The sequence below is a fragment of the Chroicocephalus ridibundus genome, chromosome 9, assembly GCF_963924245.1.
Source record: "Chroicocephalus ridibundus chromosome 9, bChrRid1.1, whole genome shotgun sequence".
In the NCBI taxonomy this organism is placed as follows: Eukaryota; Metazoa; Chordata; class Aves; order Charadriiformes; family Laridae; genus Chroicocephalus; species Chroicocephalus ridibundus.
Window position 1 is genome coordinate 20,051,167 of NC_086292.1, and position 24,469 is coordinate 20,075,635.

Consider the following 24,469-nt stretch of genomic DNA (forward strand, 5'->3'; position numbering starts at 1 on the left):
CAACAGAGTTGTTCACTAAAACTTCTGCTACAGTATATTCCATGCAGTGTCACTGCCACTTCAAGCAAGGCAAAAAATAACAGGATTCGTGGTACCACTGCAGAAACCCTCCAAACCAGCCCTTGGGAAGTAACTTTAAAAACAACAGAAAACAATCAAACAAACAGCGAAACTCTGAGGCTTTGGGGCAAAGTGATGTACACAAACACATGAGAATTTTTAAAAGATTCTCCCATAAACAATTTGTTTCCTATCATGGCATTCAAATTACAGTACATCAATATAAATTCATTTTTGAAACTCGGAATGCAAAGAATGAACTATTGTGAAAAACAATTTATCACAATCAGCAAATACAACAGCAACCCTAATTTACGATTTCTTAAAATATAATTATTAGTACATATAAAGTGATAACAGAAGAAAGATTTTTCATTTGTAAATAAAACTTGTTCTTCCTTTGTCTGCTTCTTTATTTTTGAAGATTTACATACGGGTTGCTGATTTTTATCAAAATTAAACTGAAATTACTGAGCAGAAAAAAGCACAAAGTTGTGACTCTTGTAGACATATATCAATGAAGATAAAACTGCACTACCTGCTGAAATCATTGTAAATGTGATTCAGTCTGACAAAGCAGTGCTTAAATAGATGATGTATTTGTAAGATATATTGATATAAGTGTAACTGCAGGTTCTAGAGAAACGTGGTTGCCAAACAGGAAGGGAAAGGTGGCTGGCTAACATTCCTTGAGGGCTGGCTAACATTCCTTGAGGGCTGGCTATCCATGCACAAGTCATAGATTGTCACTGGCGATAGAAAATTTACTCATATGCCAGAAATACTAACATTCTAAATACACGCAACAGCAAACGTTATCATCAGTATTACGTGACAATATTATTGCACTACTACATTATCACTGATGAAAATTCTGACCAGCACCTTGTCTTTTCATGGCTCTGTGTTCACTTCCGCAGTCATCCTATTAAATGTTGGAGTGGGTCTCTTTGCCTGGTCTAGTATTTTTCATCCTTGTATAAACTGACTTTACAGATACTATGTATAAGTATATGTATATGCCTTTGAAAGGCAGTGTTATTTCTAAATTTACCTCCATTCGATCAATCTTCAGCATTGCACTATATTAGTTTGTAATAATTATATGGTTTATTGCAACATCATCCTTACATAAAGTTAATACATCATCACATCTTCCATAACATTCATCATAACAAAAAACCAAACAGCATTCTTCCAGGAGTATGCACCTGTTAGACTGTTCAGTGGATAAAAAGGACAAGCGTTTCACAGCTGGGTCAGACCAGCAGATTAACAAACACTCATGGAAAGTGAAAAAAACTGCAGGCTCAAAAAAATCTCTTGCACTATCCAATGTACAGTTTTACTCTACTTGCCTTCTGAAGTTAGAGAGGTAAAGAAAAAAGTCTGTATTTTACAGCCTTCTAGAAATCTGCACAATATCAATATCAGGACCATGCAATTCCTCCTGCTTTCTTACGTTCCTCTCTTAGGGTGGCCTCATGCAAAATACAATATTCTCACAGCTGACGAATTCAATACATTGCTTTTTATCATACTGAAATGTCACTCTACTTCAGCTCCAAGCTCAACCAGATTTTCTAGCTCCTAATAGGACTGTTGGGAGAACATCCATTATAACATGGATCCTCCAAGCCCCAAAAGAAAGACGTTAATTGCCACACTACCTTGATTATAGAGATGTTTACAGAATGAAATTAACAACAAAGCAAGTAAGATACTTCTTCTTGGAAGCAAATCCATATAAAAAAAAAAAAAAAATCAATTAACTGTTACAAATGAAAACAAGCCAATAATTCACAACAAAACAACTTGAAAGGAACATTAAACATATTAAGTGGCAGATACGGAATTACACGATCAAGTAGGCTAAAACAAAACAGAATTTTCACTGAAAAATTAACCTTTTTTTCAGCTTTCAAAACAGACAGCAAGTATTTTTCATATTGATCAGCCATAGCCTTCAGTTTGTTACTCCTTACTTTCTTTTTAACAAATCTCCCTACTAAAAATGATGCCTTACCTTTGTTCATATCAATCAACTGCTGCTTCTTCTTCTGTCGCTCCAGTTTCTCTCGTTCAGCCTTTTCTTTTGCCAGTTTGGCTCTCTTTGTTTTCTCCTCCATTTCTCTTCTTTTGTTGTTTTCTTTTAATGCTTCCTGCATTAGATAAAATGAACACGGGTGTCTATATGCTGAGGAAAACTAGAAATAACAAAAAATAACCTTGTTTGCACAGATACTGTATTTACTTCTCGGGGGGGCGGGAGGAACAGGGACTGACACCCAATATTTCAAGCATCCTCAGAAATCTGAAAGGGAACACAATTTACTGTACTATTTGTACTCATTATCATTATTAGATAACCAGAAGAATGAAGATTGAAATAACTTTGCATTTATGGTGAATCGAAAAATTCCAAATTTTTCAGTGTCAACGTGTTTATATTTTTTTCTATTAAGACTACGTCTAGTTTAAACCTGTATCTTGCTGTTAGGAGGGATGAGTGGGGATGAAGCCAAGTTCCCACTATAATGGACTTCAATTACAAGTAATGGAAACTGAGTTGCTAAAATTTAAGCTACAATTCCTCAAATATTTTTGTTGAAATATCCAAAGCAGTCTGGATCACTTAAATAGACAAAACACATCACAAGTTAGATTAAAAATCTAAATTCTCTGAGTCAACACGTTACACAAACTACCAAACTAAAAACTACAAATGTAGAAGAACATCCCTGCCAGCAAAACGAACAACCACTTTCTATGATCTTGCCTCCATCCAGTCTAGAAGACACCCTCCTTTTCCAAAGGAGGTTAATCTTGATTTCTTGCTGTGGTGGGTTAACCTTGCCTGGCTGCCATTCACCCACCTAGCCATTCTCTCACTCATCCTCCTCAACAGGATGGGGAGAGAACAAGATGAAGATTGAGATGAAGACACGGAGATCACTCACCAATTACTGCCGTGGGCAAAACACTCGGGGAAGAAGAATTTAGTTTACTGCCAATTAAAATAGAATTGGATGGTGAGAAATAAATACAAAAAAGAAAACACCTCTCCCCTGTCCCCCTTGTCTTCTCAGGCTCAACTTCACTCCTTCATTCCCAGCTCCTCTATGTCGCCCCACACTCCGAGCGACACAGCAGGGATGGAGGAAAATGCAGGGTTGCAGTCAGTCTATAACAGTTCTTTCTCTGCCACTCTTTCCTCCTCACACGTTTCACCTGCCCCACTGTGGGTCCTTCAGGATAAACCTGCTCTGGTGCAGGTCTTCTCCAGAGGCTGCAGGGGAATCCCTGCTCAGGGGCCTGGAGCACCTTCCTCCCCGCCTCCCTCGCTGGCCCCGCTGCTCCCAGGGCTCTTTCTCACAACTTTTCCCTCAGTCTTCTCAGCCATGAAACATTTTGTCCTTTCCTTAACCAGTTTTTAAACAGGCACCACCAGCCTCACTGGCGGGCCTGACTGTGCCCTGTGGCGGGGCTGTCGCACAGCCGGCTGGAACCAGCCAGAACCAGCCCGACCCGGCTGTGTCCAGCACAGGGCAGCCCCGGCCTCTCCTCACAGAGGCCGCCCTGCAGCCCCACTGCCAGCACCCAGACAGGTAAACCCACTACACTTAACTCATCCCTTCTTTTCACAAATACCTTCATAACTCTTTTTACATTGCCTGCTCTCTCGAAAAAGAGAGATATTTGAATTCCCTTAAGCTCTTCCCCAAGATCCTAAATTTCTCCTTAGTTTTGCCTTTCTTAAGATTCATTTATCATGAAGAAATTCACTGAAATCCATCATGATGGAATTTCACCTAATGTCACAGACAGACATGATGAATGTTAGGGATAATTTTCCTATTTATATTCACAACAGCTACAAATTTATTGCTCCTTTTCCTCTCCAACTCAGACTATACTAACATCCTCTGCCTACAGGTACTGCAGGTCTGGGCTTCGGGCGATTTTGGGAGTCCCAACACATTATGTCCAACAAGTAGTAATAGTAAAGAAGATACTGGATCCAAAAATGTCCAGAATTAACGCAGCACGTGCTCATTAATGATGTTTCAGCTTAAGAAGCTGAACAGGCAATACTAAGTAAGCACAGGGCATAAGATAAATAGTTATATAGCAGGCTCATATTACACAGTTCTGTATATTCCTCAGAAATGACATTTCAAATGTTTATAAATGAAGATGACTATTCACCGTACTGCGTACATGCTAGGAAGAAACTATGGACAATGACTGTCACTTGTAAAAAAAAAAAAATCCTATCTAAAGCACCTTTAAGTGTTAAGATTTATATAAATTATGTCAGCATTTGGTAATCCAAGACTCCCAAATGCCTCCACAACCAGAATATTCATTTAAGCAAGGGACAGCATATTTCGATGTGCATATGCCATTTCAAGAGTTTACTGAGGTAAAATACTACGTAGAGGCCCTTCTTTGAGAGCTGATACTGTTCTGCAGAGATGCTGGATACCACAGTTACCAGTGATGTTACTTGTGGATGCACTTGAAAATTGGACCAAGAACTGCATTTGCTGTACCATCACATAACCGATCACACTGAGAAACACCTTCTCTTTCAGAAAAGAGAAAAAAGAATTAAAGGAGAAAATCAATGTTTTATCCTTTTTGGTTTTGAACAGTTCTGTCTCTGCACATTCAATCACACTTGACAGAGATTTCATTTTACCGCAACTTCACAGGCTGTAATGAAAGTACATGCCCACAGTCTTATGAGAGAAAGCAAATAAGAAATGTCGTGGCTGAACTAGTAGCCCACTAGCCATTGACATACTATGATTAGATCATAGATTCTGTCACATTTTCTAACAGGAAGATTATAGTAGACTGAATTAAACAAGCTCTACAGTTATTGTATCTGGAAATTCACTTTGAGACAGACTCCACAAGTCCTATCTGAAGGGAGATTACATGAAAATACAGACTGCAGCTTGTAAAATATGTTGGCTACCAATGATGATTCAAACAAAAGCCATTCAAAATAAAGGTTTAATCTTCCTGAAGAACAGTAAGGTAACAAAACACTGACAACTGTGTGTGAGGGTGCCTATCTTCATCTACCTACACCTATCCCTTCATATACACACATTTGTACACACAAACAAAAATAAACAAAACCCAGCATTCCAACACATGCAGCGCAGGAAGCACAAAGAGGTCAGATGAGCCTGTCCATTATTTCTTCAAAATGCACACTTCCTAGTATTTTACTTACCTCCAGGATGTAAATGCTTTAGAGCATCTTCACATATAGTCTCCTACCAGAGACTATAAAGGAAGAGTCAGGGACAGCAAGCAAAAATCCACTAAGGGCTAACCTGAAATACCACAGCTTTTTCCAACCAACATGTGGCTACAAGAGGTGGAGGTTGCAGCAAAGGGGCATTAACCCCCGGCACTTTCTGCAGTGGTCAAACCGGCCACTCTGAAGGCAAGAGAGCGAAAGCCCAGCAGGGCATCACACCAACTGGCTTCTGGGGCTCTCAGGCCCTTGACTGCCTCTTTCAGAACCAACAGTGCAAGGCAGCGCTGCACTCATCAGCTTCAGAGGCATTTTCATAGCAACATAAAAGGGTTACTCTAGAGAGAAAAAAAAAAAGCGCATCTCATTGACTCTTAGCTTTGTTGTAGTATCCCAGCAACTGTTTGGTAACAGCTCTAATATTTCTGGTTATTATTTGGTGGATTCTTTCCTGCCATCCCAAATTCCCTTAAAAGTGTTTGGGTGGGTAGGAGGTTCGTGTGCTGCATTCCTTGAAATTTAACATATCTTCTTTTCATCTACATGCCAATTCAAAATTAATATTGTGAAAAAAGAACAAGGACGATCTGAATCATCACCATCGTTTAGTGCACGCAATCCCTTTCCTTCGTAAAGTGTCTCAGGACAAACTACCTCAAATGTACTTCTTTGCTATTACTCTCCATCAGGCAGTCTGACTCTTAACCGTTTCATATTTGTTACGTCACTTACTGCTGTACATTTAGTCAGAGCTGGGTGAAAGAATGAAATAAATCATTTGCAAGAACATAATCCCAGATGTTTTCAAGTTACGTGCTCAAAGCCAAATAAATATATATTAATCTGTATTTATAAACACACTTTACATTTGAATTAATATTGCTAACAAATTTGATCAGTTTTTCAAAGCTGATTGAAGATGACTGTAAATAAAGGTAAAGAGAATTTTGACTCAAGTATAGTGGTTTCTACAGCATTTGCTCTGCCTGAATTATACTACCAATCCTTTAAGTTTCCTTTTCTACAGTTTTACTGAAAAGGGTTATTCTTCTCTTTCATGTGGGTTCGATTACTGCATTATTTACTATTGCCTCACTTTATAGACCTCCAGACTGTGGATGAGCCTAACAATTTCTAATACAAAGGTGATATGATTCTGCACCTGCCTTACCACAGGGCCCATTTGGACCCCACCAATCTAAAGCTAAGCCTTAAGTTAAAAGAAATCTGAACATCATCTCATGCTTTCACCTCTTTTTTCTTTGTCATATTTTTATACTCCTCTCTATCTATTCTCTTCCAAACTCCTGGGTTTCAGTGGACTTCTTTTAATGTAGAATAGCGCTATTTCGGGTTATCAGGTTATTTTTAAGTATTGAATGCCAGTGATATCCTTTCTGTGTAGGTTTGCAAGCTAAATCACCTAATCACTAGAAGGTAGAGATCAGTGTAAATACTGAAAAAAGTAATTGGCATTGCTTTTAAAAGAGGGGGGAAAAAAACAGCATTTGTTTACTGTACCTCAACAATGAAAAAGTATCTACTAGTGTTCATAGGTATAGACTACACAACTATATATATACCCATTCCCTAATTAAAGGGTAAAACCAAACTAATATAACAGCTACAAATCAGACAAATGTCACAAAGCAAGCAGCAATACACAGTTAAGAATAAAAGCCTTCCCAACAGCTTTGGAAAACATTTTGAAAAGTATTCAGCTAGATACTGACTTTTCAAAACATGTAAGTGCATGCAAAATACGAAATAATTTTCAAGTAGATCTAAGACAGAAATACTTTAATGTATACAACCCCTTTTTTTGATGTGCTATTCATGATCCTCTGTATTTTTGGCTGGTGCGCAACAGCATGCAGTGTTGTGAATTCAACTGCAAATTAAAAGTTAAAGAAAGTTTGAGCGTGGGGTTTTGTGGTTTTTGGTGTTTGTTTTTTTTTTTTTCTTGTAATAAAGACAAAACCAAATTATTGTCTCTCCTAGCAGAGAAATTGATTCAGCAAGGAATATTATCTCTTGTTAAGAGAGCTAGTCGAAGGGGCACATGGCTTGATGTTCCCCCTTGTGTTTATTAGGCTTCACTGAAGTAAGGCTCTTGTACTCAGGACTGCCAGTTTATAGCTTGGCTTCCTTAAGAAGCAAATAAAAAATTAATGTATCTCTTGCATTCTGTACATATCTTAACTTTTGACAGACAAACAAATATTCACACACCAACATGGCTGTAAATAGGCTCTCAAAGGTAAATTATTAAAAACAAGGAGAAAGAAAACAAACCGTAATGCACAAATCTCCTTGGATATTAAAGACACAGTTGGCTACAAAGCGGTCATGCACCAATAATGAAGGCTGCCTGTGATCCCACAGGCCCTCCCTAAATTTGCCTTGTAACTGCAAAATATATGAACTCAAGTTCCAGTGGAAAAAAAAAAAAATAATCTTTTTCAGGCATAACTCATTAGGAACAATGACCTCAGATTAACTTCCAGTTAATCTACAGAAATAGAGAGAGTTAAAATACAGCAGATTGAGCAATCAGTTTACATGTGAAAGAAAGATCTTTCATGAGTATTCCTTGGAGGATAACATATTCAAATACATTGCTATCCTTATGAAAATAATGGAAAAGAGATGCAATGAGTTGGTATTAAACAAGAGCAAACAAATTGAATTTCCTGATGGGTGGTCATGAAACAGTACGTAGAAAAGATTATATTTTGGGATATTGGCTCATGGTTCATGCATCAGAGCCATTACATCTGACATGAAATGCCTTTGACATGCCATTACAGATTAAGGTTTTTGGCAAGTGTAGCTGCTGTTGTATATTCAGGTAGGGAGAAGGGGTTTGCTGACGGCTTATCAGCTGTGTTGCAAAAACACTTAAAACTGTCTAGCAGTGTAAGGTAGAAGATATTTTCAGTGTTTAGTGAACCAAGTTTAAGGCTACCAATGAAAATATATATAGTATGTTTTAATTACTTGACAGTATGTGTTTGAATAATTACTAAATAGCCTTTAAGTGGACAGATTTGGGACTGTTTTGATAGCTCCTTGAAATCAATATTTGGATACCAGAATAAACATGCATACCTAATTCAGGTTATTCCTGAAAGAGACAGAGAGCTGAAATACACACTTACACAGTAACAGAACTGTATTATTGCAATTACTGAAAATAAACAAACAAATAGAAAAACCCTAAAAACCAACCAAACAAAAAAAACCCCACAAACCAAAAACTCAAACACGCAAACAAAAAAATCTCAGCAAAACAAGTGTTAGCTATTTTGGGTACAATCAGAGCAGAGAAACCAAAGCCCACAGCAGATGAATTATTATTTTGTTCAAGAAGCGATCTTTCTGGATCAAGGAAAAGACAAATCAATAGGTCAGCATGTGAAGCCTTGATCATGCAAGCGCAACCCTTTAAATTCTTTAAGAAAAATTCACTCTTTCTATTCTACAAAATCTGTTCCTACAAAAGCCTAAATCCAGTAGAAAAAGTCACATATGTTTTTTAAAGAGCTGGACCTTGAATATGATGTGTTAAATGGTTTCAAAGTTTCTGGCTAGAAATTCTCCACATTTTAATAGACGCTGTGAGAATTACACACCATGCAGTGTACATTGATATAAAGTATTTAAATAACAAAATAAAAGTGCCTGGGTTTGAAGGGGTTTGCAAGTTTCCTTCAAGACAGGGCTTATGGACTATCAGAAGAAAGCGTTCTAGAGGTTGTGTGACATTACACTCCAAAGAAATGATAAATGTGAAAAAAAATCAACACTGACAAGATACGCTTATTCATCTGCAATTTTTTTCTTGATGTTTCTTACACCTTCCACTTCATGCTTCATATTATATTTTGACAGGATAATTCAATTCTATTAGCTTGCTTTTCCTAAACGTGATAAGCAAGCAAATATGAACTTACGGAAGTGAATGAGCTATAATTTACTACAACATCAGCAAGCTAATTGAAGATGCAATAATGCAGTGATCAATCTGAAATCACAATTAAGACAAACATGGATTCAAATTATCGAATTATCTTAATATGATATATGAACAAACAGAATGATGAGGCTAAGACTATATGAAACACCCTTGTGGAGATTATAGAGAGAAGTCAGATTCCTTCTAACTCATGACAGCTTTGTAGAAATGTTAGGTGCAGACGTAAGCGTCTGTAGCCTGTAAGCACCCTCTACGGAAGGGTTCCTCTGAGACTTTGAATCCTGCCAAAGGGAGTCACTTAGAGAAGTAATAAGGTCTACTGGTTTACAAGAGATTTTCAACATCTGGGTTAGATTCACAGCTCAAGTATTGTGATAGTTAAAATTCCAAACTATGCCTGGTTTCCAGAGTGGAATGAGGATTCAAAATCCTCATGTAAATATTATAAACTTTCAAGATAATGCCTGGGAATGACGACATTACTCAGTTGGACTCACTGACATCAGCACTGAATGGAAAGTATGTTTAAAACTATCAAATGGAAAATTCTAAAGAAAAGTTTTTTAATGCTTTCTTTTTAAGATTAGAAAACTTAACTTCATACTTTCCTCTAGACCATGTTTTCCCATATTACTTCTGAAAATACTACTTAAGCAAAGGCATCACTACCGCGAAATGACGACATCTATTGCTTTTAACCCATCCACAAGGACAACCACGTTGCCACAGATGCAAGTGAGACCTGTCAGAAACAAATCCCGCCCCCATCTGTGGTACCTGTTATTTCTACACTTGCCTACCTTCAAGTGCTTGCAAATGCAGTGTACTGTAATTCAGTTCAGTTTCTTCTATTATTATTTATTTTTATATCTTTTGGATATCTTCCAAGACAAATGTCATCCTTACCTTTTATATCATGAACGGAGTAGCTACTTATCTAGTAGTACTAACAGCTTGTTAATAAAGTTGATGAGTTACTGCTCCTATGTGAATTCTTTTGCTTCTGATTCCATTACCTATAGACTTTCCCAGCCTACAGCTAACTCCTGATTTGTTCAATATCATGATTAAAAAAATTAATTCTCCTTAGCACTAGCTGGATGTATACACTCAAATGAGAATTTAGAGAGCTTGCAACAGAGTCTTTGTGTGAATTTTTTTGGGCAGGGGGCTAGGAAGGGCTTGCTATATACTGCCTGTTAATAAGGACAATGTTTCACTTTTGATACCCTGTTTTCACTTTCTCTTGGGAAATTTCACTGGAGAAAATACTTCTTGCTCATTATTCTTTATTTTTTCATAGCTTCCTGCTCACTAGAAACTGTTATCTTTCAGACTACATTAAAGAACTGTTACTTTTTAGGCAGAAGGGAGAAACTGTATTCCCAGACAAATAACCAGGGAGAAAAATGAATAAATACAGCCTTTCTTTTAAACCACTCCTGAATTACAAACTCAATTTATGAGTTTGAAAGCTGGGAATTTAGCTTGACTATGTATTGCATTTTATAGTAAATCATACATTTATTATGTATTAATTTATGTATTGTATATTCATTGATTTATATTACTGTGCCCAATGATCTGCTGTATCCAAGGGACATTTCAAAAAAGCCACAGAAAAATGTTCCTAAGTTAGGGAGCTTGAAGTTTACTTTGAAGCAAGTTAGAAGCAAACAAATATTAGAAAGAAAAGGTCTTACAGGTACATTTATACTCAAGACGCTGAATCCACTGTGGTGAAAGCTTTTTCTTATGAAGGCAACATAACAGATTGTTTCCTGCCTGGCACAGGGCATCAATCTTATAACATCTAGAAAGACCAGGTTAGTCATCACCCAATAAAAAGTATTAGTTTACTGGTCATTTAATATGTCTTAACATTTTGTGGGGATTTTCGCTTTCTGGATCTTGTATTACAGGGTTACTGTTAAGAGATCCCAGCCACGCAGTAATCATCAATCAATAGTCAGCATTGATACAAAAGGGCAGTTTATTTCATAGGTCTTTTACAAGAACCCATCTCTCATTCTGGCAGTTGATGAGTTGCTAACATCTGCTTAAATATTTACTCATACCAGAATACCGCCTTTTTATAATGTAATTTAAAGATTTAATTCCTTATTCAAAGAGCTGCATTTACACAAATGTTTTCTAGGTCAGGGAGGCAGTCGCCACTGATAAAACTGTCTACCAGATATAAAAAATAAAAATAAAAAAATAACACTTCACTGAAGGAAAAAGCTTCTTCGCATTTCATAACAGCTATGCCCATAAATGCCTGTTACTGCATCAAATTTTACCCAACTATTCTTATAGGCATTATTACAACTGGGTTTTTTTAGACTCAAAATTCACCTTTAAGACTCTTGCATTAAAGGGACAGCCCACAGAGCAAACAAAACCTGAAACATTTCATAACTGTATTAGAAAAAAAAACCCAACATTTCCTATCTAATGCTGAAGTATATATTTCATACAACTTCCCCAAAGCACACAATCTGACTAAAAGGAAGTTTATGTCCATTTGCAAACACAGGCATGACAGATTTGGTCGATATTTTTAAATACTCTAATAAATACTCTATATTTAAATACTCTAGCACCAACAGAAACAAACACTCAACACTTATAAATACTTAAAGGGTGGGTGTCAGGAGGATGGGGCCAGGCTCTTTTCAGTGGTGCCCGGGGACAGGACAAGAGGCAATGGGCACAAACTGGAACATAGGAAGTTCCACCTAAACATGAGGAGGAACCTCTTTCCTGTGAGGGTGGCAGAGCCCTGGCACAGGCTGCCCAGAGAGGTGGTGGAGTCTCCGTCTCTGGAGACATTCCAAACCCGCCTGGAGGCGTTCCTGTGCCACCTGCTCTAGGTGACCCTGCTCTGGCAGGGGGGTTGGACTAGATGATCTCCAGAGGTCCCTTCCAACCCTATGATTCTATGATTCAGAGTGTAACACATTAAAAATATTTCAGATAATTTGATATGAACTCTGTGAGACGGCAGGTTAAAGTGAAGAACGAAAACAGAAAAGAACAAACTGGAATCTTGCTTCAGGCAACTGGTTAATCGTTATTTGAAAAGAGCCTGAAACTATATCAACCCAAAATGTATCAGGTTACAATTATCCTTAAGGACAATAGATATTTGTGTTTACTTTCAATAGAAGAAAGGACTAATGCAATAAAATCAAAAAACATTTCTTCTAAAAAATAGTCCTAAATATAAAAGCCATATTATTATCCAGTGGATCTGCTATTTTAACTGCAAAGAGAAAAAAAACAAACAAACCCCCCTTGTAACTACATTTGGTTATATTTCTCCATAATCGTCAGCTCCAAGAGAAGAAGAAATACACCTTTTTACACACACACACCCCGGCTTGATTTTGAATCATGCTCCATTCGCAAAGGAAAGTCACACCAAAGTGCTTTACTTATTTCTTGTGATATGCCTTGAATACAACGAGGTTATCCGGACATACATAAGCACCAAATCAAAGAAGTAAACACAGAAGGAGGTGGCATAAGTACCAAAAAGTTAAAAGCCCACTTCAAATGTTTGAATATTCTACCTAATCTTGGGGGGGGTGGAAGAAAAAAAAAAATAGACTGAGCAAGAAGCACTACATGATTTTTAACTATAAGAGGTGGCGCGGTAAAGTGGTGCAAACCTTATTTTGTTGTCTCACTACACCCTTGGCTTTAATTATGCTTCCTGCAAAAACTGTTAGAGAATGCTGGGGATAAAACCGGAGCAGATATAGAATAATAAATAAATCAATCAATAAACAAACTCTTGTTTCTTCTATCTGCATCTCTAGGCTGATTCACTATATTGCAGCTCAATAACTGAAATGGCTCACAAGCAGCATTTGGTTAGATTGTTGGTCAGAGGAGCTGTAAGTTTATTTGGCTATTTGCAACCATATGATGGGTCACTTAGACTGTGAGTTCCTAACTACGCAGAGGTGTTTTTTTTTCCTCCTAACATCACAGAACAGCCCAAAAAATGCTTATTCTCTCTCACACAAAGCTAGACAGATGTGGATAAAAACTAAGTACAAAAGACTAATTTGGAACTTGACTGGAAACTTTGTATCTGGACAGTTTTAAAGACATAAAACAACAAACAACAAATGTCCACAAATAAGTCAGTTTCTGGGGTAATTGTCTATTGCTGGGAAAAAGCATAGAAAGTGTTCCAACAGCAATCAATACGTCTCACAAAGAAACTGAGAAACGTCAGCTACTGCATCAGCCTACACTGCTACTTACAATTTCCTTTCCTCTTGTTGGTTAGGGATAACAGAATAACAACTTATTTGTATGGAAAATTTTCTTGGAAAATAACTTGAAGAGAAACTACTGGACCCAAAGGAATATCACTGTATTGCTGATACACTTTGATCAGAGGAATGAAAGATGAAAAAACAACATTGACTGTTCCAGAATTTTTTTTTCCTCATATTCTCTACATCTTGTCATTTAGCCTAACAACTTCTGAACGCTTAGACCATGTGGAGGTGCATTTATTAAATACTGTTTCTGTCCAACTTGCAAAAGGCAAGCAATTAGAAAAGACAATGCATGTATATATTTTTTTATTTCAAGTAATCAAAAATGGGCATTATTTTCCATTCATGGCACTTCCTCTACTGATCATCAAAAGTTTTTACCATGAGTTTTCTAAAGACCAGCTGTTTTCTTAACATTAAAATAGCTTGATATGAGCATAATAAGACAAATGCATATCAAGAGCCAAACATACTTTTAAATATACATATACATACAAAGACAGGCAGAGAATTTTCTCTGTGACCAGGGGTTGTGCCATGTTATATTATTATACTTCAGTCATTTACCAAAATACTAAAAGAAGTTAATGGGACCACTTAGAGAAAGCCTGCAGGCATTACAATAGTCTGAACTGGACAAATTTAGTAAATACGCATGTTCTAGGCAACATTTGGAGATGATGTATATCCTCAGTCTTTTCTGATTGTTCCTGAATTCTTACCAGTAGTTAGGCCGGGTTTTTTTTGTTTTGGTTTGGGTTTTTTTTTGTTTGTTTGTTGTTTTTTTTTCTTCCCCCCACTAAATTCCACAGATTAAACTAGTTTCAGAGTCTTTATCCTTTCGGGAAACTTCTCACAAGCATCAAAATGTTGCAGAAAATCTCAGTTTTTTTCAGTAGTTTTTTCCTTATAGAAAAAAAAAAGTATTACTGTACTGTGAACTTCTATTGCCTTCCTCAAATGTCTGTAAAATAAATCCTTAAACAAGAATCTTTATGCCACTAAAGTCTCCAAATTTCTGCTCTAGTGGATAAAATAAGTCAAGAAATTCTCAAAAGACCTAATTACAATTACAACTACTACTACTGTATATATCTGAACAAGTGAATTGACTGAAGCACAAATGATGGTAAGGAAGAGAAAGTGTCTCCCTAAGCTACATAAGCCTCAGATTTCACTTTTTTATATGGAAGAATTATTATTTAAATTAGTATGCATCATACATGTGGTCCAAGTTGATTTCCTTATTTAATAACTTTTTTTTTTTAAGAGGCTTAGAAGATAAAAGGACAGATAAAAACTTTAAAGACCATAGCATCAGATGGGTATAATTAACTACCTAGACAAACATGTAGCAAATTATATTGTCCACTTTCTAAAGTTATAAAGCAATGCAAGAAATGAGGCCTGCTTTTCTTTAAACCCAAAGACTATTTGTGTCTGTCTTTTCTCTTTGGAATGTGAGTTTAATATTCCAAACCAGAATACAGAACTTGACAGTTCTGTCTTGATAAACTAGATTAATTTATGGAGACTTCAGTAAAGGTTATTAAGTAAATATCATATGGATATCCTAAGAAGAACTGACCATACATAGGTTTGTAGAAATTCCAAAAGCAGAAAGGTCTCCAGCCTCTGAAACACCTGCTTGTGACTTTTGCTAGAAGAACTAACAGGAGTTTGTACCTATAATGATTTCCCCTTAACACGGGATGCACTTTATGTCAATTCAGTGAAGAGATATTAATGTCTTGCAATGCAGTGATTTGTTGAGCGTATTTACACTGCAAGATGAAGGGTTTATGTGAGATGTTATCAGAACACGACAATCTCGTACCTAGGATTGTAAGAATGTATGCGTGAGGTTATTGTGATCCTCAGTAACAAGAGATCACTAGTTCACGACTACATAGTGCCATAGTGAAGGAGGCGGCCTTGCTCTTAATTTGTCCATAGCTACTCCTTATACCAAAATCTTAAAAAGAAGGAAAGTCCATTAAAATTGGTTTAGTATATAAATGAAATACAACAGATGGATTACATTTGAAAACAGCAGAGTAGTTACAATCTGCTGAAAATATAAAACCCACCCGCTCAAGATCAAATCTAGCAGAAGAAAAGGATCCAACTACAGAGGGCGTTTTACCTGTGCCAAACACTTTCACAACAGCCTCTTCTCCTACTAAATAACAGCAATAACAATAACAACAAAATCAAGGCAAGGCTGCTGTCTGCTTTGAGTACTGTCTAGCACTCAGAAGAACACAGGTATTTGTGGGCTCACATATAAAGAGCAAACAAAGTAAGGTAGATTCTGGCAAATAAAACCCAGATAATATTTCTCAGTATAAATAATTAGGGTAGTTTACACAACTTGATCTTGGTTTGAGCAGAAAGTTAAACCATATAATCTCTGGAAGCCCAACCAACAAAATTCCATGAATTTAGACATGGATAGCCAGCAAAATAGTGTTGATATTGTACAGAAAGTATAAAAATAAAAACTTCATAAATTAGCCCGGATTCTGTTCTTTGCAGATAGTGGAACTTAGATCATCAGAAGATGCATTGCATGTCCACACATTTGAAACTTTGGCACCACAATTCCTGTGGCAATTCCTTCATAACCAGTGCTTTTAATCCAAGATTTGTCTTCAGTTGCCCCTTTGTTCTTTAAGTTATCAAAATAAGGGACATAGGTAAAGCATTAACTATTATAATCATATATCATATAGCCATTCTATTAAAGGCTAAAGGATGGAATAACCATTTATTTCTTCAGAATACAAGATTAATGTAGAAAATATAAAACTATTGTACCTTGAAACTCAAGAGATTTGCCCTCTGTACAAAGATATACAGATACGTCTCACAGAATTCCCCTCTCCTTAACTAGCATTCAATAAACAAAAATGTAGGCAGCTAGGTTGTATTTCATCTTTTTATCAAAATAATTAGCAACATCCAATCAGTTATATCCATGCAAAAACATTAAAAAGAACAAGTGTTACAGAAATGATAATATAATAACATATATCATTAAAACTACATCATATAGTCCAAAGTTCACGACAGCAAGAAAAGTTAATAGTAAAATTATTATCACTACCATTTTTTAAAGTCTTAAGTGCAGCTTTTTGCTGTGAAATAACAATCTTTTACATATGATTCAGTAACATGCTCACCCCTGAATTCAACACTTCATTCTTACAAAATTACTTACAGAAACTCATTCTCAACCTGAAACAATGACACTTTCATCTCTTCCTGGAACTGCGATGGATGCATAGTAGTTTCTTTTCTGCTTTTGGTTCATTTGGAAAGGCCACAAAACCATTCCAGCTTTATTAGAAGAGTTATTGCACTTCATATTTAATTTCTCACATTTACCCACTGAAAACCTGAAATACCACTTTTTTCCCCTCCCTTGGTATTACTCAGTCACTCCAAAGAAATACATTAATCTCTTATAAACATTCTCCCTGAAAATTCAGTGATAACCATTGAAGAGCAACAGGCCATCAGCCAGATCTTAGGACGTCAAAAGGAAGGAAGAGAAGAGTAAGCATTTTCATTCTAATACACCTTCCAGAAAACATTTGCCCTCTAGCTCCTATCACCTTCATAACAATTTAAATACATGTTTGAGGGCAGACTCTTATCACAATATTTGGACAGTGCTAGTCTGAAGTCTGTTTCAAGTAATTACAATAGAGCAGATTTCCAAATTCAGATATCCACATTTGGAAATGTAAGCCTTGGATTTATGAAGAAGTAAATGCGATGAAATATCTCACAAGAACTATTTCTGTTCTTGACAAGTCTTCACCCAGATGTGTTGGCATACTTACTAATTATAAAAGAATTGGTGACTTGTTTATGGAAAAAAATGAATAATTTCAGCAAGTTTTAAATGAATAGTTAAATACATTGTTGTAAAAGTTTTCTAATAAAGTACACTTGGTATGAAAAATATGTTTTTAAAGTAGTTATTCCTCCATCACACTGAAATTGAAAGTCCTTATTATTACATGATAAATTAAGCCAGCCACTGGCAATAGACAGATCGGTGAGGCACAGCTGTATGGTAAACGGTGGTATTTCCGTGTTAATATTCTCTAGAGACACAACGTGACATTCTAGGCATCTGTTTTCCCTGCACACTTCCTATGGTGCAACTAATTATGGCTCCCAGACAGTCACTAGGAAGGATGACATTAAAGCCATTAAAAAAACCCTTAGCTGCTTAAAATTAAATTCTTAAATTCCTTCTTAAAAAAGCCATACCCTGACACGAACCAAACTGGATGACTGGAAATAGTAATGTAAGCATCTCAGTGAACTTCAGGAGTTTTGTCAGCTCATCGAAAGTCCTAGCCTTAGCATCACAGCATCGTTACGGCATCAGCCAGATTCCAACACAACATGAACGTAGACACATCCATTCAGGTCTTGATTTTAACCTATTTTTCAGTATCACGCCCGTTTGTTGTGCATCAAGCAAGTTTTTTAAAGAGGAAAAATATTTTTTGATTATCCCTATGTCTCAACCACCCTGACAGCTGAGCTGGCAAGTTATAAATTGTAAGACAACAGCTATCAGTGACCAAAATCTACATAATTCTGTAAACACTAATCCAATTTCCTGCCATAGAACAAAACATAATGTTAGCTATAACACAAGAAATAAAATTGGGTGAAAGAAGAAATAAGAATATGGATCATGTTTTGCGGACATTACTCACCAAAAACAGAGTTCTGAAGTTGCTCAGATCGCCAAAGAATTCTTCTATGCTTATTGCTTTGGGATCAAAGGTGAAGTATTCTCCCAAATTTTCATACAATTTAGTCATGTTGTTGTGCATGTTGGACAATTTTTCATATTGCTCTCGGGCACTCTCAGCAAAGCTGTAAGTTTTTGTTAAGGAAAATGATTCACTTGTAATCCAATCTAACAGTAACAACAAAAAGTAAAGAAAAGTCAGTACAAAGGTTAAAAGTGGAAAATTTGCTAGTGCTGTCCTGCTTTCAAATACCACATCTTTATGTGTTAATGTTTACACCTCTGCAAGTCCATGTCAATATAAGGTGGCGGCACACTTTTCCATCAAAAGATCCCTTTCCAATGGTGAAGATTTGCAATTAATAGACTGTACTACTGACCTCATAAAATTTCCAAATATCTTGGACATTTTTCTTCCAATACAAAATTAATTTTGTGAAACACATTCTATGAAAATACATACACTGAAAATATATACTGAAAATTAGTTTGCTGTGAGACTCTAACTATAATCCCCTACTCTGTTCAAGTGATGTCATGTCCCGTGTATTATGTACATATATTTTATCTGTAAAATTTGCATTGTGCATAACTACCAATGACAAAATCATATAGTATGATGTCTAATTTTCTTTGCCTTTTATTACAGATGTGGCATCTTTGTGGATTCTTTAATGCCTCACCACACAGCTCAGCTCATGCCTCAAGCTTCCTGTACCAGGTACACTTATTTGGGGCGCGCTCTCCTCTTAACTGTGTCCTTTCATTTATAAAAACGGAATATCCACCCACCTGCCCCAGTGAACTGACAAACAGCTTTGAAAAATTATTAGTAAGAAAAACACAAGTTGTTTTTTCCATTAGGAAATACGGAAGTCTAGAAATGAAACTGATTGACTCCCATCCCAGCAGTCATCATTGCAAGTTTGGCATAATATAGAAAAATGTGGCATTTTTTTTCCCCTGTTAAGAAAAAAATATTTTTTGAACAATTAATTTGCAAATATAGGAAGGGTGCAAGCTACTAAGGGAAATATTACTTTGCCTCAAAGCAAGTAAGTTCAGTCTGCTGTTTTCTTCTGTTGTGGTTGTTTATATCCACAAAGTCACAAATCACTGTAAAAAAACAGCTAGTACACGATTAAACTAGTTCTGCTGATACTGAATTGTAGCTGATGAAAGTGTTGTGCTGTACATATCAAAACCCAAGAACAAAAGACACAAGTTATTCCCTGAACTACAAAAATCATGCAGTCTGGCTCCCTGTGGCTTTTACTTGTAACGATTCTCTTCCATGTGGATTCTGGTTCTTAATTCAGCACAGCTCATGCTTCAACCTTTCCCCATACTTGCATCTCTAATTTGAGACTCTGCTTAGTGTCACATTTCTAATTTGAGTAATTTCTAATTACTCAATATCTTTAAGATCTCTATCTGTCTGCTAAATAACAAACAACCTGGAAACTAATTAAGGGAGACATACAGAGAAATTATAGAAACCATTTATTTTTGAGATTAGACTAAATCCAAAAATGATTCTTCAGAAAATAGTCAACAAATTGCAGAATAAAGAAAAAAATTCAGGTGGATAATCTATTCATAACATTTCCGTAGTGTTTGGATACTGCTGAGTACTTAAAAGGCTATCAGTTCACAAGCTACATGCAAGAGTAACAAGGCTGAAAATATCGCCCACCGATATACGTTCATTTAGATGGCATTAGATATAATGTTCATTTAGAATGGCAAAAAGAAGAAACCAACCATGTAATGGATCTTAAAATACAAATATCAAGATTTTGAAACAGTCGCATCTACCTATATAGTTTCATACCAGTGCAAACACAGCAGTAATACCTATATTTGCAGTTTATCGAAATGAAGTTTAACCTGCTTAGTTAGAATTTCGAGCTTGGACCGTTGAATCGCTCATCTTAATACAAGACAAACTTGGTATAGTTCAGTCTTCAATGACATTTAACTGTACAAAAGGAAATGAAAGTTTAATGGCAAGAATACATTAAATAGGTAATAATGGCACATTACTGAATTATTGAGCACAGTCTAAAAATTTTAGAAAAACATGAATTGCCTTGGAGTCAGCAAACTACTGTGTTGAACAGCTCACCAAAAATACTAAGAAAAAGAAATACGAAGGTACATAATTATACAAATTGTATCTGTTGTTACTTTAAAAACAGCCTCATAGAATATAATACGAAACCAAATTAACATAGTAAAAATCACTGAAAAGTCTGAAATAAAAAGAGAAAAAACCTTTGAGCATTTCAGACTTGAAATTAATTCCTTGAGACAAAGCTCCCAGAGTCGAATTCTCACATTAAACATGAGAAATAACACCAGTAAGCACTAAAAAGAAAAAAAACAATACCGCTACTGGAACTAGAACATATTTTAAAGTAACACTGCAGAAACATATTAGATAAAAATAATGTTGAAATTACAGTACAAGTACCAAACTGCAAAGAAGAAACATCATTAACAGGTGGCTTGTAAGACAAAAGAATGTCAGTAAGATGGATTAATATGATGAGCAGAGAGAATACAGTATTTTATCTATGCTTAATTTTGAAGAAAACAAGTCAGTACTGTAGAGGCAATAGTTTCCAGTCAAACACCATGTCATATTAACAAAGTTGCTCTTTGTCACACTCTATATGCTTCACACAATCTTCATACTTATAAAATATTACTATCTTGAACCATCACCTTGAAATGTACAATTTTAAGTCATTGCAAAGACTCAGTCAATACAGCCATTCCAGAGAAGCAAAGCCACACTCTGCTTCATGAAGACACATTATTGAAAAATCTAAGCTACCAAAACTTTGCATAAGAGAAATACTTAATTCCACCAGTTTTCATTAATATAGATTGAAGCTTTAATGAGTGGTCATTTAAAAACTGTAAACAAAGTTTCATTCTTACTACGCTGAACCAAAACAACAACAACAAAAAAAAAAATCACAGAACTATCAAATGTAAAGATGCTTGTTCAACTAAGAAAAATTACTTTATTCACAAGCTTGTTTTTCCACATACACATATTTTTTAGTTTATTTCGTAACCATACAAAAACTCTAAGCTAAGACTTTACTGTAAATACTATTATTTAAAAAATTAAAAAAAGAAAAAAAACCACCCAAAAAACCACTTGGAAGCATTTTTCCATCTTTAGTACCATACCTATCTCCCAAAGTTCCACATAAACCAAGAAAAATGAGTTTGTAACTCTGAATATATGGAGAGTTATTGCTTTACTAAGATTAGGAAATACACCACTGCAACAATAACAGAACAATATCTAATCATCATCTAGGCAACTCCGTACCTTTAATCCTTACTGAAGTCTTGAAATATTTATTTTAGTAAGTAATTTTATGACCTTTAATCCATTTCCTTTTTTCATTTTAATACTACTGCAGATGGCAACTATACAAAATTACCCCGAGATTTTCTAAGAGTCAAGTTTGAATTTTGCAAGTGCTATTGCAGTTTAAAATTTACAGGTGTCTTCCAAACGCGCCGTCCTATTTCATTGGTTTCAACACATCATGCTGAGATCAATAAATAAATCAATCACCAGTTCAGTGGTTTCCAATCAGATATTTCCAATCAATCACCAGCCCAGTAACTGGTACCAAAAAGTTAACACTATATGCTTTACCACACAATCCAGTAAACTTCTCTGTACACCACGTCACTAAAAGAACTCTAAAGAAAATTAAAATGCAAACAAATAATAAAAGAAAACTTGATGTCTACATGAACTACAAAGATATACGTAAATGCAGAGCATTAATTTTCCTTTAGTACTATATTAACTTTTGTTGCCAAATTTCAGTTATTTACTAATTCTGCTCTGTCCTGTGTTCTTCCTGTAAAGTCAGGTCAACTTCCACACTTTTTTTTTCCTTTCCTTTTTTTTTTTTTTTTTAAAATGATTTTGTTTATGTGTTTGCATTACAGCTGCCAACTTAAGCTTCCATCCAGTGCAGTGGTTTGCTTGGTAATAATCATCTCCAGGAAGGGAAAAAAATGTTTAGATACCCAGATGGACAAGGATTTCTGCAGTGAGAATATTCGGTGCAGTATCATTGTCAGAATACAAGTAAATATTGGTACGGCTGTATAAAGCCAGCTGTAAAGACTGAAAATATCTTTTCTGCAAGTCAACGGTTTTTTACACTTTGAAATACGACCAGATGACTACAGTTTGCTGTCATTTCAGTGCAATGCCTAAATTAATTCACTTAATTAAGCAAGCAATGGATACAAACGTTACCATGACACCATGCTACTACATTATGTCAGAGATAAAAAAATTACTAATTACCATCAATACTAGAATTGTATGGTATACATACATTCTTGTATGTCCATATTAGGACCACTACCGTGGTACTTCCATGCTTTCTCCTAGTTTCTTCCATGTTAACGGAGGAGAAAAAAGATCAGAGAAATCAAGGTTAAAGACTTCAAATCTGCTGGAGGGAAAGTCATTGCTTCTACAATAACATCTGCTATGAATTTCATATCAATATATCAATAACTTAAATAATAGAGTTAATAAAGTACCTGAACACACAGAAAACTCACTTGCCCAAAGGCAAGACCTATTACTGTCAGCATTTACAAAGAAAATGAAAGCCAACACTGACAGCTTGGCATTCATCAACAATAAATATGCCACGGTAGAAAGAACATTGGTAATTTAACTATAATTATAAAAAATGCACTGGTGTTCCAGCAGCTAAGGAGGCCCCGCTCCAGGGTATGTAGTCACTACAAAAACGGAATCTGAAGGATGTTGACCACGGGTCTGCAACAGTAAAACATACAGACCACGGGGCTGATGTCTTTTGATACCTCCAGCAGAAGAAAGGATGTACTGCAAGACAAAAAGGAGACACCTGCCAGAAACTCTTTAACACTTTCCAAAAGCATTTCAGAGACTGAATCCAAGTTCTTTTGACACATCCTTCCAGCTACTGATTACAGGAAGCTGAAAACAGGAGAAAGCAGCATTCCACTGGGAGAGTTTTTCATGTAACGCTTGATTCTCAAAAGTTTGTGCTGACACAAAAAAAATTCATTTAAGAAAGAGGCAGCTGGCATTAGGCTACAGATGGATTAACTCCTAATAGACACCAAAAACACAAGGATAAAAGAAAACAAAAGCCCACCGGGACTAGAGATGGAAGATGTTCTCATTTATAAATATACTCAACCTAAAGGGAAAGAATCGATGGATTTGGCATATTATATAAATTACCACTATAATGAGGAAGTAAAAAATAATCAGCCTGGGATTTTCTAGGAGTCCAGAAAGCAAAGCCACCTAAACTTCATTTATTTAAATATCTGATCTACTTATTTTTCCAGTTAATTTCAGTTTTACTGAATGTATCAAGGTTTCTAGTTTATTATACACACTGATCCTAATATTCATTACAGACAGAAATGTCTCAAAAGACAGCACAGCATCATTAAAAAAACAGAAACATGGCTTCATTATAAATCTCCATCAGATTTCCTTTAAATTGGTCCACACGAGTCTTTTCGGTGCATTTCTGTTTGCTTCTACAGTTACACTTTATGACACGCTAGTTTTAGATAAAAGTTATAGTCAATCATAACCTATACTTTACAATAGGAAAACTGGTAATTCACTTACTGTTTCCAATGTAAATAACCTTTTTCTTAAAATAATGCATTTTTGAATAATGTGCAGTGTTTGTTTGATAACTTTAAGTTGCAGATTGATAAATCTACATCGAGGAGTACAAAATGTCCATAAACTATATCATTGTGCAATGATAAAGCTCTGAACCTTCATAATCCTAAATACTGCAAGACTGAAAATATATATGTCCACATAGATTCTTTCATGCTTTACTAAATACACAATTTGAAACAACTTATTATTCCGTTAGCTATTCCAAACTCGAGTACTCATTTACTGTTCTGAAAATTGACAATTTCCATCAGAATGTTCTGTGTCTCAGATAATACAGTTTAATTAAAACTGGCTTATTAAAATTTCC

At 35.7% G+C, this 24,469-nt stretch overlaps 1 protein-coding gene across 3 annotated transcripts in view; it reads right to left on the reverse strand.

The window, feature by feature from the left end:
* Window positions 1–24,469, reverse strand: part of DIAPH2 (diaphanous related formin 2) — a 230,455-nt gene that overhangs the window by 78,385 nt on the left and 127,601 nt on the right. For all 3 annotated transcript variants that reach the window (XM_063345690.1, XM_063345689.1, XM_063345688.1), the window contains 2 exons: window positions 18,364–18,527; window positions 2,087–2,222 (listed from right to left, as the gene is read on the reverse strand). In XM_063345690.1, coding sequence (XP_063201760.1) covers window positions 2,087–2,222; window positions 18,364–18,527 — 300 coding nt within the window. The remainder of the gene's footprint in view (window positions 1–2,086; window positions 2,223–18,363; window positions 18,528–24,469) is intronic.